This window comes from Sorex fumeus, unplaced genomic scaffold, assembly GCF_029834395.1.
Source record: "Sorex fumeus unplaced genomic scaffold, SorFum_2.1 ptg000043l, whole genome shotgun sequence".
Lineage (NCBI taxonomy): Eukaryota > Metazoa > Chordata > Mammalia > Eulipotyphla > Soricidae > Sorex > Sorex fumeus.
Window position 1 is genome coordinate 49,362,897 of NW_026606100.1, and position 13,238 is coordinate 49,376,134.

The following is a 13,238-nucleotide window of genomic DNA, read 5'->3' on the forward strand; positions in this document are numbered from 1 at the left end:
GGTAAGGCAGGTGCCCTCAGCCCCTGTCAGGTCTTTCTGGTCCATTAGTTTAAATTGGCCACTTTTGTAATGTGGTCCCCATGGAGTTACAAAGTTATTCATGATCGGGTTTCAGGAATTAGTTTGGGAACTTAAAAGCTTTATAATAGAAAACATTCTAACAAACAGACTTGTTCGGAATTGTGTAAGACCTACAACCCAGTGAGTTTCCAGATGAGGACCTTGGAAAGAGGACAATAAAGTGAGGGTTTCAAATGACTCTCCAGCACAGACAGTGATTTCAAATCGATTTTTAAAACAAACGTGCCGTAATTTTTACCAATACAGTATCTGTGTGTCTGTGTCCCAGGGATCTAGTAGATGGTTGCTTCCTTATGGAATGCTCTCAGTGATTCTAAGTCCCCCTTGTTCTGCTGGTTGGAATACGCTGTGGCAGCTCAAGGGACCAGCTCCACATCAGCCTAGAGTTTCCCTGTGGCCCTGCCCCCAGCCCTCCTCGCTCTGCTGGGGCCCTCTGGTTACACAGCCCAGGGAGGAGATGTGGTCCTCTGGTATCTCTTACTGAGAAATTGCTCTCTTTTTCAGATTGGCCCATGGTTAGGATAGTTGCGTAACTTGAGTCCCTCACAGATAAATGTTTGGGGAACAGCTATTTAAGTTACAGCTACTGATCCCCAATAGTGGTACTTTGAATCTAAGCAGTGCAGACGTTTACGGAAGAGTCTTCTATGGACGGTTTTCGAACTTGCAGAATCGGGAAAGTCGGTATAGTGAGCAGTGACAGGAATCCCACACAGGGAGTGGGCTCCCGGAGGCATGACCCAGGGCCATCTGTTGTATTGAACATAGGTAAAGGTAAAAGGTAAAGGCCCTCCCGTTGATCGTCGATTTGCTTGAGCAGGCCCAGTAACGTCTCCACTGGAGACTTTGTTGTTACTGTGTCTGGCATATCGAATACTCTCGGTAGCTTGCCGGGCTCTCCGAGAGGGGCGGAGGAATCGAACTCGGGTCGGCCATGTTGGCCGCTTGTAAGGCGAACGCCCTACCCGCTGTGCTATCGCTCCAGCGTATTGAACATGGTTTTTGTTTAATGTAAGTAAAAATCCAGTAAATAAAAGAGACTGAAATACACGAGTTCTGACTGATCTTGCATTGTTTTAATTGTAAAAACACTTACTAGTTTTCTGTTCCTCAGCCAGCGTTAGAGAGACCTTTTGATAGAACATGTCAAAATAACTTGGTTGTGTATTTTTGCCCATGGGACCAGAACTCGTAGACCTGTTTAAAGGGTGTTCCTTATACTAGTTAGTGTTTCTACACATGAGAATGTTTCTATTGCTTTAAATATGCCAGAAGTTTATACATTAGATATTTGCTCTACCAGAACTACGTAAAACTCTAGAGGTTGACATTTTCAGTTGCCTAAAACTTAAGGTGTTTGAAAGAGGCCACAGAAGGAAATACTATAAAAATGAAGATGTCTTTCTCTAAAATCATAAAATTGTTAGTGGTCTGTAGCTTTAATAACTATTGAAAATACTTTTGAATTTGGATTGTTGGGAATAGCTAACATGAAACAAAATGAAGAGTGGACCTGAGCTCATGTCGCAGTCTGTCCCCCTCCTGGGCCCTTTCCCCCCACCCACTTTTCTTCCCGAGGTCCCTTTCTGTGGGTTGGCTCCCTGGTCTCATGCTGGGGGCCAGTGTGGCCCCAGTTAAGAAATGCTGGACTAGAGAGCAGCATTAATCAGAGTACAAAGTAAGCCTTGTTTCCTGTGTGTTCTATGTACTATCTCACATTTTCTTTAATATTTGCAATTAAAGGCAGGAGCATTGCTTTTCGAGGCGAACGAGGCAGTGATGAATCACCCATCGAAATGATTAAAGTATCTCATTTAAAGTAAGTTTCAACTTGAAAATAACTGTAGTCATATCATAATGGACTCCTGAGAGATTTCTTATTTATTTTGGTTTGGGGGTGACACCTGAGGAGATCGAGGCTGTGCCTGCTCTGCTCAGGAGTGACCCTGTTTTATTTTTAATCTAAAAAATATGTATGTTAAAATATATGTGGTACTCAACACCCAAAAGGAGAGAGAAAACAAAAGGGAATGCCCTGCCACAGAGGCAGGGTGGGATGGAGGGGATGGGGGTGGGAGGCATACTGGGATCCGTGGTGTTGGAAAATGGGCACTGGTGGAGGGATGGGTATTTGATCATTGTATAGTCGAAACCCAAGCACAAAAATTTGTAAGTCTACAACAGTACCTCATGGTGTTTCACTAATAAAAATATAAAAATATATATATATATGTGGTATTTTTAGAGATGGCAAATAGTGATCTTTAGCCATTTAGTCAACATATTTTGTTTAGAAAATTAATTTGCCATCACTTGTAATTCTCTACTAACAAGATTAGCTATGTTGATGTAATATGTTGATGTAAAAGCCTGTTTCACTAAGAACATGCTTATTATTTAATGAAATTTTTATGTACTTTGACTTCAGCATGAATTTATTCAGTGAAATCAATCTTTATAATTTAGACTCATTTTAATTCCTGTTATTTTTTATTTCAAGCAAACATGAAGAAAACATTAAAAAGAGAGTGACTAAAAACCTGTCAAAGGATAAAGAAAGGAATTTGCTTTCTAAACTTGTTTTTAAAGTTGTGTTCCTTTTTATAGATCTTCACATTTCCATGTACTTCTTTTTTTTTTTTCTTTTGGCTTGGGTTACACCTGGCAATGCTCAGTGGTTACTCCTGACTCTACACTCAGGAATCACTCCCAGTGATTCTTGGGGGACCATATGGGATGCCAGAGATCAAACAGGTCTGCTGCATGCAAGACAACCACCCTCCCCACTGTAGTATCTCTTCGGCCCCTCCATGTACATCTTAGAATCATATTAGCAGTTTTAATCTTAGTGGGTTTTTTTTTTCTATTTTTCCTTTTTATATTTTTGCATTTTGGATCATACCTAGTGGTGCATTGGAGTTACTCCTGGCTCTGTACTCAGGAATTACTCCTGTTGGTACTCAGGGGACCATATGGGATGCTGGGACTTCAACCCAGGTTGGTCACATGCAAGGCAAAAGCCCTACCCGCTGTGCTATTGATCCAGCCCCCCATCTTAGTAGTTTTACCAAAATGTTTTCTGGGATTTGAGTTGGGATTGCATTGGATCCATCAGTCACGGAGGGGAGAATGTTTCTTAAACATGGTATAGCTCGCCACTGATTTATCACTTTGATTTCTTTTAGTAATATTTTGTCGTTTTCACGATTTTGCCCATTGTCTGTTAATTTCCTTTTTCTTTGATGCTATTATAAGTGATAGATGTTTAAGAACTTTCAGTTGCCAGTTAGTCACTAACTTCTGAAAGATTTCATTTTTTGATGTTGCCCTTACAATCCTTCTAAACTTGATAGTTCCGGCAACATGTTGGTTGATTTCTTAGGCTTTTCCTTGTGGACATTGTTGCTAGTAAACACGCTTCTGTTCAGATGGATCAGTTCTGGGGGGTGTCCACCACTGTCCTCCGGAGTGCTGGACCATCCCTAGCTCTGCTCTGACTGGTGGTGTGGACCTGAGTCTGGTGCTTGGGCCCAGCAATACAGTGTCTACTGGAGGGGGCAGGTGGTTGTGGTGGTGGCGGTGGTGTTCTGTGTGTGTGTGTGTGTGTGTGTGTGTGTGTGTGTGTGTGTGTGTGTCAGCACCTGTGTTTCTTCCAGGGTTTGTCTCCAGGGTTTCTGCCATGTGGTGTTGACTCAGTTGAATCAGTTTTCTGATTTCAGTTTTCTCCGGTGCATGAATCAGTAGAATGGAAACGGACATGTAGATATCTTAGAGACAGCATTTACTCTTTCAGCACTAAGGAAAATACTCATTGTAGAGATTTTGTAGATGCCCTTTATGAGGTTGAAGAAATTTCCAGTTCCCAGTATCTTTTTTTTTTTTTTTTTTTTAGTTTTAAATCAACCTCACTTTCCTGACAAAGTCTGCTTGGTTGTGATGTATTATGATTCGATTCACTAACACTTTTATCTGCTGCTGGATTTTAGTTGTTAATATTTTATTAAAGTCTTTATATCTGTGTTACAAAGGCTATTGCTCTGGGTTTTTTTGTTTGTTTGTTTGTTTTTTAGTGAAACACCATGAGGTACAGTTATAGACTTACAAATTTTTGTGCTTGGGTTTCAGTTATACAATGATCAAGTACCCATCCCTCCACCAGTGCCCATTTTCCACCACCACGGGTCCCAGTATCCCTCCCACCCCCCATCCCCTCATACCACCCTGCCTCTGTGGCAGTGCATTCCTGTTTGTTCTCTCTCTCTCCTTTTGGGTCCTATAGTTTGCAATAGAGGCAATGAGTGGCAATCATGTTTGGTCTATAGTCTACTTTCAGCATGCTTCTCCCATCCTGGGAGGATCCTCCCAACACCCTTTACTTGGTGCTCCCTTCTCTATCTGTATTGCTCTGTTTTAGTGGGAGAAGGAGGCTCAGCCAGTGGGGGCGGTGCTGCTGCTCCCAACTCAGTGCTCAGTGCTCAGGCTCTATGTGGTGCCAGGCATCCGACACAGGGTGCTCAGATGCGAGCACACAGCCCGCTCGCCTTCTGAGCCATCTCTCTGTCCTGTTAGCAGCGTCTTAAAGATAAGGGGGAGGCTGTGCGGGGCTGTGAGGCAGCCCTGGGCGCCTCCCGTTTCCCCAGCTCCCATGTGTGAGCAGCTCACCGCGTTTCTACGTTTCATTTTTACCTTGACCTGGAGACATCCAGAAGGTGGGGGCAGGGTGCTCTCAGCCCATGCCTGACATGGGGTGGGCGGGGCTTTGCTGGCCGTCACCGTGGGGGAGCAGCTTGTGCCTGCCTGCACTCCTGGTGGGATTTGGGTGCGTGTGGCTCTCCGGGGCCACCTCAGAGCTTCGCCTTTTCACAACTGTCAGTCCTGAGGGCTCAGTGGTGCTTTATGTCGGCTGTGTTCAGAGTGTGTCATTTCAGTTCTCTAGCTTAGAGCCATTTCAGTTTTCTGATTTCAGTTTTCTCATTTTCAGTTTCTAAAGTTTGTACTAACTTGAGCATAAAACTTCTTGCCAAAGGGGGCTCACATAGCGATTTTGTTTATTCTAGGCAATATCTGGCCATTGTATTCAAAGATAAACCCTTGGAGTTGTGGGATGTTCGGACTTGCACCATTCTAAGAGAGATGTCCAAGAACTTCCCCGCCATCACTGCCCTGGTAAGTCGGTTTCAGGGTGAAAGAGGCTGCAGGTGCATCTGGCGTTCGCGTTTCTCTTTAGCTGGAATCAAGACCCTTGCAGCATTTATCTGCTTGCTTAAAAATGTATGTAGGGTGGGGCTGGAGCAATAGCACAGCCGGTAGGGCGTTTGCCTTGCATGCAGCCGACCCAGGTTTGATTCCCAGCATCTCATATAGTCCCCCAAGCACTGCCAGGAATGATTCCTGAGTGCAAAGCCAGGAGTAACCCCTGAGCATCTCTGGGTGTGACCCAAGAAGAAAAAAAAACAATAAATATATATATATATTACATATATATGTAAGGGAGAAGATTCAAATAAGGGGCACCAATCGCTCTTATTGGATAGGTTAAAGCTAATGAAGATTTCCTTTAGGTATTTTGAGGAAGACGATAAACACATTCTAAGCCTCTGTGTGAAAGGTTGCAGGCTGCAGTGGGCAGGCCAGCCTCACAGAGCCAGGGTTCGTGTGGGAGGTGCGGTGAAGAGGCCCTACCTGGTGGTCAGTGCAATACCCAAAACCATAGACAGTGATGAAAGTGGGTTGGCATCCACTCGGAGTAGGCAGTGGCCGCCTAAGAGCCTGGTAACAGGTGGGCATTTGGGCACCTCGCGCAGGGTAGAGGGGAGGGACAGACCAGGTAGGGGGCAGTGTCGGAACAGTGCGCTTTGGGGGAAAAGTACTGAATCTCAACTTACATTCAGAGCCAGATCCACAGGCTTCACCTGTAGATGGGGTCCAGGGGGTAGTGCAGTATTTAGGGCACACACCTGGCCTGCGCCCATCCCCGGTCAATCCCAGGCACCACCCGGTCCCCTGAGCATCACAGGGCCTGGCCCTTGAAGGTTTCTGCTCTGCTGACTGGCCTGTGTGTCCCCTCAACGTAGGGCCGTGCACTGAACCACAGGCCCGTTGACCGAGAATTGCCATCGAGGCCCATGGACCCCCTTGAGCTCTTCTTGTCTTCTCCCCCCCACAAAAGGACTTCGATATAAAAATGGAAAGTATAAAATTTGTATAATCGACCATGAAAGAGTAGGGAAGGACATCAGAAACTCAAGCCTGTTACTGAAAAGGCAAAAGAGATTAATTACTTGGAAATCGATGCTCTCTTTCTTGAAGGGCACAACTTTCAGGGCTGACTACAGAAGACGGGTCGTTAAAAGAAAAGTTCCCTGTATCTAAAGCCATTAAGACACCAACTAAGCCCTCACGAGCAGACATGGCCAGACTTTGTTGAACCATTGTACCCTTTCAGAAACTCGCATAACGTAGCTTTTCCACGTGGCCCTGGAAACGTGGTCTCTTTAAGTGAGCTGCAGACAGCGCTCCCCCGGGGCACCCGAGGCTGCTGTCACCATCCCAGATTGTTCTAGCAGCCCCGTGGGAGACGAGCTCTATGGGAATTACAAATAAGGCACAAAAAGACAGGAGCCAGAGGGAAGCTGCACCAAGGGCGTGAACCGTGAGTGGGAGGCTTGACAGGGACAGGCGGGGGAAGGACAGGACGGCCACAGCTCGGCGGGTCCCAGAGGCAGAGGGAGATGACCGCGGGCCTTCCGCGAGAGCAGGCCACCAGGCCACAGTGTCGAGCGTGGGTGTGACGAGAAGTGTGGTCAGGGAGCACCCTCCCCACTCTTAGGTGCTGCCACACAGGCAGTGGGCAGTGCTGCCTGTCGCCACAGTCCCAGGGTCATCCGGCTGCTCTTTGTTCAGAGAACAGAGTGAGTCACACGTGCTCATCTGTGCTGGTGCCCATCCCGTCACACACACGCAGCTGTGTTAGTGCTGAGCCACGTGACCCATACATGCGTGGCTTCCAAAAGAAATGGCACATCCAAGAAGGTCATAGGTGCAATGCCCTCAAGTGAGCAGGTGGGAAGATGAAGAGACAGTAAGACGAGAGGGTTGGGGGGTGGTGGGGGTTCCCGGCTGTTCTCCTTCCGGGGGGTGGGGGAGGGTGAGGGTCAGAGACGTCCCGGCTGTCTTAGCTTTTGCAGAGGGAAGGCGTCGGGAGGCCGCCCTTGGGAGACTCGCCGTGGACTCTCCTGCCTTGGGCCGGTTGAATGTGGAGGCACAGGTGGATTGTGAAGCCCTTTTTTCTTGAGCTCTAATTAGTGTGCAGCCTTTCTCTGTTGAAACACAAGCCTTAGGTGGGGGGTGGGGGTCCCTTGTGGCCTCCGGGTCCCGGTCCCCCGGGAGGAGCCTCCCCCGTCAAGACTGTCTGTCTCTGTCTCACAGGAGTGGTCACCCTCACACAATCTGAAGAGCCTGAGAAAGAAGCAGCTGGCCACGCGGGAGGCCATGGCCCGCCAGACCGTGGTCTCCGACACGGAGCTGAGTGTGGTGGAGTCGTCCGTGATCAGGTGTGTGCGGGCCGTGTGCACTGCTCGCCGGGGGGTTGCTTCCTGCCAGGAGTCAGGCTGCTGGCTCCCATGGCCCTGCATCCCGGGGCATGCAGCGAACGGTCCAGATCGGGCATGCCATCAGCCAGGGTACCACAGGGACGGCGCTGGGGACTCCCGGGGCGCCCCTCAGTCCAGCAAACCCATGGAGGGCACGTTCCTCCTGGGGACTCACCGCCATGTTCTCCTGAGGGTCAGCATGGCCGGATGCGTCCTGGTTACTGTGGTGATTTCCTGTTTCACCACCCCCCTCCCTCCTTCAAACGTGGTCTTGGCTCTCCCATTAAGGCGTCTGTGTTTGGGGTGAGTTAATGAACTCTGGGTGGCATTTCAGGAGAAAGCTTTTTGCATTACTCATTTCCTGTTCCAAAGCTTGCTGCAGGAGGCGGAGAGTAAGTCGGAGCTCAGTCAGAACATCTCTGCCCGCGAGCATTTTGTGTTCACCGATAACGATGGCCAAGTGTACCACCTGACCGTGGAGGGGAACTCGGTGAAGGACAGCGCGCGCATCCCGCCCGACGTGAGTCCCACCCGGCCCCTGGCATCCCTTAGTGCAGCGGGCATAGCGCAAGCTTTGTCCCTGCCCTCCGCAACAGCAACCCCTGAGCACAAAGCCAGGAGTCTCCTCCCAACACACACTCATGCACGCACATACCAGCACTGCCAGGTGTGGTTCCTAAACAAAAAACAAACCAACCAGAAAGAGTTCTCAGAAGATGGTGTTGTTCCATGTCCCGGGAGCTCAGGTTAAATTAGAATGTTGTTTCAGAAAAATTCGATAAATGAACTTTACAACGGGTAGCGTGCTGTCGTTGGTTGAGATTGTTCCAGAGAATGGCTTTGTATTGAAATAATTGGCCAATTTGGGCTTCTTGTCTCGTTTTTATTTTAAGCCATTTTTTATTGCGCCAGTGGGCCTCACAATCCAGTTACTCGTGCTTTTTTGCTCACTCATCCCAGCGCGAGACCCTCCTGGGGCCCCTCGGCTCTGTCTCCACAGCCGCCCACGAGGAACCATTTCCTTTTGATCTGTGGCTCGTGTGTGGCCGCCAGGAGTGATCCTTGAGCTGGGAGTGAGCCTTGAGCACCGCCCAGTGGGGTTACCCCTCTCTCCCAAAAGGAAAGCTTAATTATTAAAGTTCATTTCCAGAAGAGAGTGTTCTTGGTTTTGTTATTTGGCGCCATGCCCTTTGGTGCTCAGGGGCCACCTGCTCTGGGGGTATCTCCGAGCTGTGCTTGGGACCACCAGGCCTCAGAACAAACCCGGGTCTTCCCCATGCAGCACTATGAACCAGGCCCGAAAAACATTCTTAACGAAGCATTCTGTCGTGTAGTCAGGAGAATAGAATTAAGGTCTTGAGTTCCTGTTTATTTTACAGCTTTCTCGGCTGTATTAAGATCTTGCTTTTCAGTCCTTTTCACCTTTTGTTTCTTGACTCCTGCAAGGAGCTTGGTGTTGGACGTTTGAGCCAGTCTTTTGATAGGCAAAAGTTTGATACTTGGAGCTTTTCCTCTTCCTGGATACCTCGGGAGCTAAACACGTGAACTGCAGAATGATTCTTAAGTGAACAGAGAGCATTTCACTTATGTGAGTGGAGCAGTAACCAGTAACCAGCTCTGCTCCGTTGTGTCCGAGCTCAGTGTTTGGTGGCACTTACACGAAAGGAAACCCTTTTACAATTATGTCGTGTTCAACTCCCGGGCCGTTCATCAGGGTGACCTGGTGTTGCCCCCTGCACAGCGTCACGGTCAGGCTTCTCTCCCCAGGGCAGCATGGGCAGTATCACCTGCATCGCGTGGAAGGGTGACACACTCGTTCTCGGGGACGCGGATGGAAATCTCAACTTCTGGGACCTGAAAGGCAGGATGTCCAGGTATGCGGCTCTTCTTCTCCTTTTTTTAAGTGACTGTCGCTTCTTGCTGTGGGTTCTCCAGAGGCTTGCGGAATCCGTGAATGTCGCCCCGTTGGTGCCCGTGCCTGGGGCCCTGGGAAGAAGGGCCTGAGTGGCCGTGGGTCTTCGTGGCCGGGCCAGAGGCCAGGACACTTTTGCAAGTTGGTTCGGGGGTGGCCTCTCCCGTCCAGCGTCACCTCTGTCCCAGAAGGTCAAGTCTCCTGGTGCCAGGCTGTCAGAGGGAAGGAGAGGAGCGTCGTTCCTGTCCTGGGCGCGCTCACGCTGGGGTTTCCCTGTTGTTTCTCTGGCCTCAGAGGGATCCCGACGCAGCGCAGCTGGGTCAGGAAGATCCGTTTCGCTCCTGGCAAAGGAAACCAGAAATTAATCGCCATGTACAACGACGGCGCAGAAGTCTGGGACACCAAGGAGGTAGGGTGCCTCCGGGGTACTCAGAGGTGCTCTGGGTGCGGCTTCCTTCCGGGGGGCGAGGGGACGGGAAAGGAGCTCAGGGACCCTGTAAGGGTGGTCTGCGTGCAGGTGGGTGACCGGGAAGCCAGGCAGCTCCTGTAAGGGCGGTCTGCGTGCGGGCAGGTGCCACTCGGCTTCTGCCTCTGAGGTGCCGGGTCCCCACAGGTGCAGATGGTAAGCAGCCTGAGGAGCGGGCGGAACGTGCCCTACCGCATCCTGGACGTGGACTGGGGGACCTCGGACAAGGTGATCCTGGCCACCGACGACGGCTGCATCCGCGTGCTGGAGATGTCCATGAAGGGCGCCTGCTTCCGGATGGACGAGCAGCAGCTCACGGGTAGGGCCTGCGCGTGCCTGAGATTCCCCGACCCTGGGCCGGGCTGCCATGGACGCCGGTCTCTCGCCCTACCCGCGTCCCTTCTCTCAGCGGCTGGCTTTCGGGAAAGCAGTTTACTTGGGATGCCAGAGTGCCTGGTGGGAACGGGTGCGAGTGTCAGGATTTTGACTCCTGCCTTGTGACTCGCTAAAGGCCGTTCCGAGCACCGGGAGGAGATTGCACCCTGCTCCCCATTTTGTACAGTTATTTATGGACTGGCAGGAAATACCTTCCCGTGAAAGTAGCCCACGTGCGACTTTTAAGAAGAGCGAGGTGCTCGAGGGTCCAGCCGTCCTGAGCAGACCGTGGCCTTGAACGCTGCTCGGGAAATGAGGACAGTGCATTGTTCAGATCCTGTCCAGGACAGAGCGGGTTTCTCGGCCTTTAGACCCTCCGCTCCGGGCTTACCCTTGCTGAGTGTCAGACTGTGAGGAAAGGGTGTTGGGGGTGGAAGTGCTCAGTTGTCACAGTATGAATAGTTGCTTGAACTATGAACACTTCTCAGGGCCTGCTCCTGGCTCTGTGCTCAGGGCTCACTCCTGGCGGGGCTTGGGGGACCCTGTACACTGCTGTGGAGTGAGCTTGGGTTGGCCCTGTGCCAGCAGGTATCTCTCCGGCCTAGGATGCCTCTTTTTTTTTTTTCCCCCCTTTTTGGGTCATATCCAGTGATACTCGGGGGGTTGCTCCTGGCACTGCACTCAGAAATTACTCCTGGCGGTACTTGAGGGACCATATAGGATGCCAGGGACTGAACCCGGGTTGGCCACATGCAAGGCAAATGCCCTCCCCGCAGGACTATTGCTATGGCCCCCAGACTGCGTCTATAAAAAGAGAATAGCACTTCCGGGCTGAGACTGGGTTATGAGCCCGGCTTCAGTGACATTGACGACAGTGTGAAAATTCCTAGGCATGAGAAGAGAGTTCCTCATCTCTTTCCAATGTTGGAAAAGTCCACAAGAAATATTTTATCCATGATTTAACTCTTTTGAGTTTTCTGAAAAGATCAACGAGGCCTCCCGGTAGAAATAAAAATGTGAGCCATGGGGTTGGAGGGGTAGCACAGCAGGGAGGGCGCTCGCCTTGCACGGGACTGACCTGGGTTCGTTCCCCGGCATCCCTTATGGTCCACTGAGCACCGCCAGGAGTAATTCCCAAATGCAGAGTCGGGAGTAATCCCTGAGCATTGCTGGGTGTGGCCCAGAAATCGGAAAAAAAAATGTATGAACCATTTAAATACATTTTTTTTCTCATACCCACATTACAAGGGCAGGAGCGATAGCACAGCAGATAGGGCATTTGCCTTGCACGTGGCCCATCTGGGTTCAATTCCTCCGTCCCTCTCGGGAGAGCCCGGCAAGCTACTGAGGGTATCCTGCCCGCATGGCAGAGCCTGGCAAGCTCCCCATGGTGTATTCGATATGCCAAACACAGTAACAAGTCTCACAATGGAGACATTACTGGTGCCCGCTCGAGCAAATTGATGAACAGCAGGAGGACAGTGACAGTGACAGTGATGAAGTTAATCTTAACCTTTTTTTTCTGCTTACTCTGCCTCTAACTTTTGCACCCAGGAATTACTCTTGCCGGTTCTCCGACCATATGGGATGCCGGGATCGAAGCCAGGTTGGCCACGTGCCAGGCAAACACCCTCCCCGCTGTACTGTCGCTCCACTATATCCGAGTGTTATGGTTTCAAGATACTAAGAGTCGCTCCTGAGAAAATGGCCTTTGTCGTGCTCAGGGTTCTCATCTCCGTGAGGAGCATCTCAGCCCTGGAGCACCTGAGCTGAGGCCCGTCAGACGGAGGAGCACTCGGCCGGTGCTCAGTCGTCAGGGCGCTCACGTCTGAACGCTCCGGGAGCTCAGGCTCCCAGGGACGTGTCCGACCCTGACTCGGGCTTTGTGGGCTGTTGACCTCGTGTGAGCTGCGGGGTCCGAGGGGGGAGCCCGCAGCTCCCAGGGCTGGGCCTGAGTCATGGTTGCGGGTGCGGCTCCTTGGGGCGGTGATGTGGGGCCCGGGTCCTCCTGTTCAGAGATCAGCCCGCTGCCCGCCCTCCCTCCCTCCCTCCTGTCTCACTCCCCTCTCTCCTTCGTCTCTCTCCTTTCTCTCCCTGCTCCCCTCACCCTCTCCTCTCCCTCTTTCCTTTGCCCCCTCTCTGTCTCTCCCCATTCCTCTCTCCTCACACCCTTCCCTCTGCCTTTTCCTTTCCTCGCTTCTCTTTTCTCTTTTCCCTCCTCTCCTCTCCCTCTGTCTCTCGCCTCTTCTCTCTCCCTCTCTCCCTCTCCTCTCTCTTTCTCTCTCCTTTCCCTCCCCTCTGCCCTGCCCCTCCCCCCTCATGCTCGCTTTAGCAGCACACTCACTCACAGGTTGCCCCGAGTGGGACCCAGGAGTGTGGGTCCGAGGCCGCAGCCCCACGGGTTTCCCAGGAAGCAGGTCAGGTGCACATCAGTTTGCATCTTTCAAACATTCCTAAACCCGAGCTTTGTTGTGCCTGTTGCCTGCGGCCTCCCAGGAGAGGACACGTCAGTCTGCCATGGGTGATGCAGGTCCGCAGCAGGGTGTGGCCCAGCCATCTCCTGGCTCACGTTCCTCCAGCCTCGTCTGCACCTACGCGGGGTGCTCCTCGGGGTCCGGTGTTGTGTGACTCAGCCAGGCTGCTCTCTGTCTCTCTGCTAGAGCCCGTGTGGTGCCCCCACCTGCTCGTGCCCCGGGCCTCGCTCGCCTTGAAAGCCTTCCTGCTGCACCAGCCTTGGGATGGGCAGTACACGCTGGACATCACTCAGGTGTAAGTCCTGGCCGGTCACTCTGCCCGGGGTGGGAGTACCGCG

The 13,238-nt window shown here is 51.2% G+C and overlaps 1 protein-coding gene across 1 annotated transcript in view; it reads left to right on the plus strand.

Annotated features, from left to right (window-relative positions):
• Positions 1–13,238, plus strand: part of WDR11 (WD repeat domain 11) — a 49,798-nt gene that overhangs the window by 29,730 nt on the left and 6,830 nt on the right. The window contains exons 13-20 of the mRNA XM_056120400.1: positions 1,825–1,900; positions 5,139–5,247; positions 7,510–7,634; positions 8,046–8,193; positions 9,441–9,547; positions 9,880–9,994; positions 10,199–10,370; positions 13,087–13,195. Of these exons, the coding sequence (XP_055976375.1) occupies positions 1,825–1,900; positions 5,139–5,247; positions 7,510–7,634; positions 8,046–8,193; positions 9,441–9,547; positions 9,880–9,994; positions 10,199–10,370; positions 13,087–13,195 (961 nt within the window). The remainder of the gene's footprint in view (positions 1–1,824; positions 1,901–5,138; positions 5,248–7,509; positions 7,635–8,045; positions 8,194–9,440; positions 9,548–9,879; positions 9,995–10,198; positions 10,371–13,086; positions 13,196–13,238) is intronic.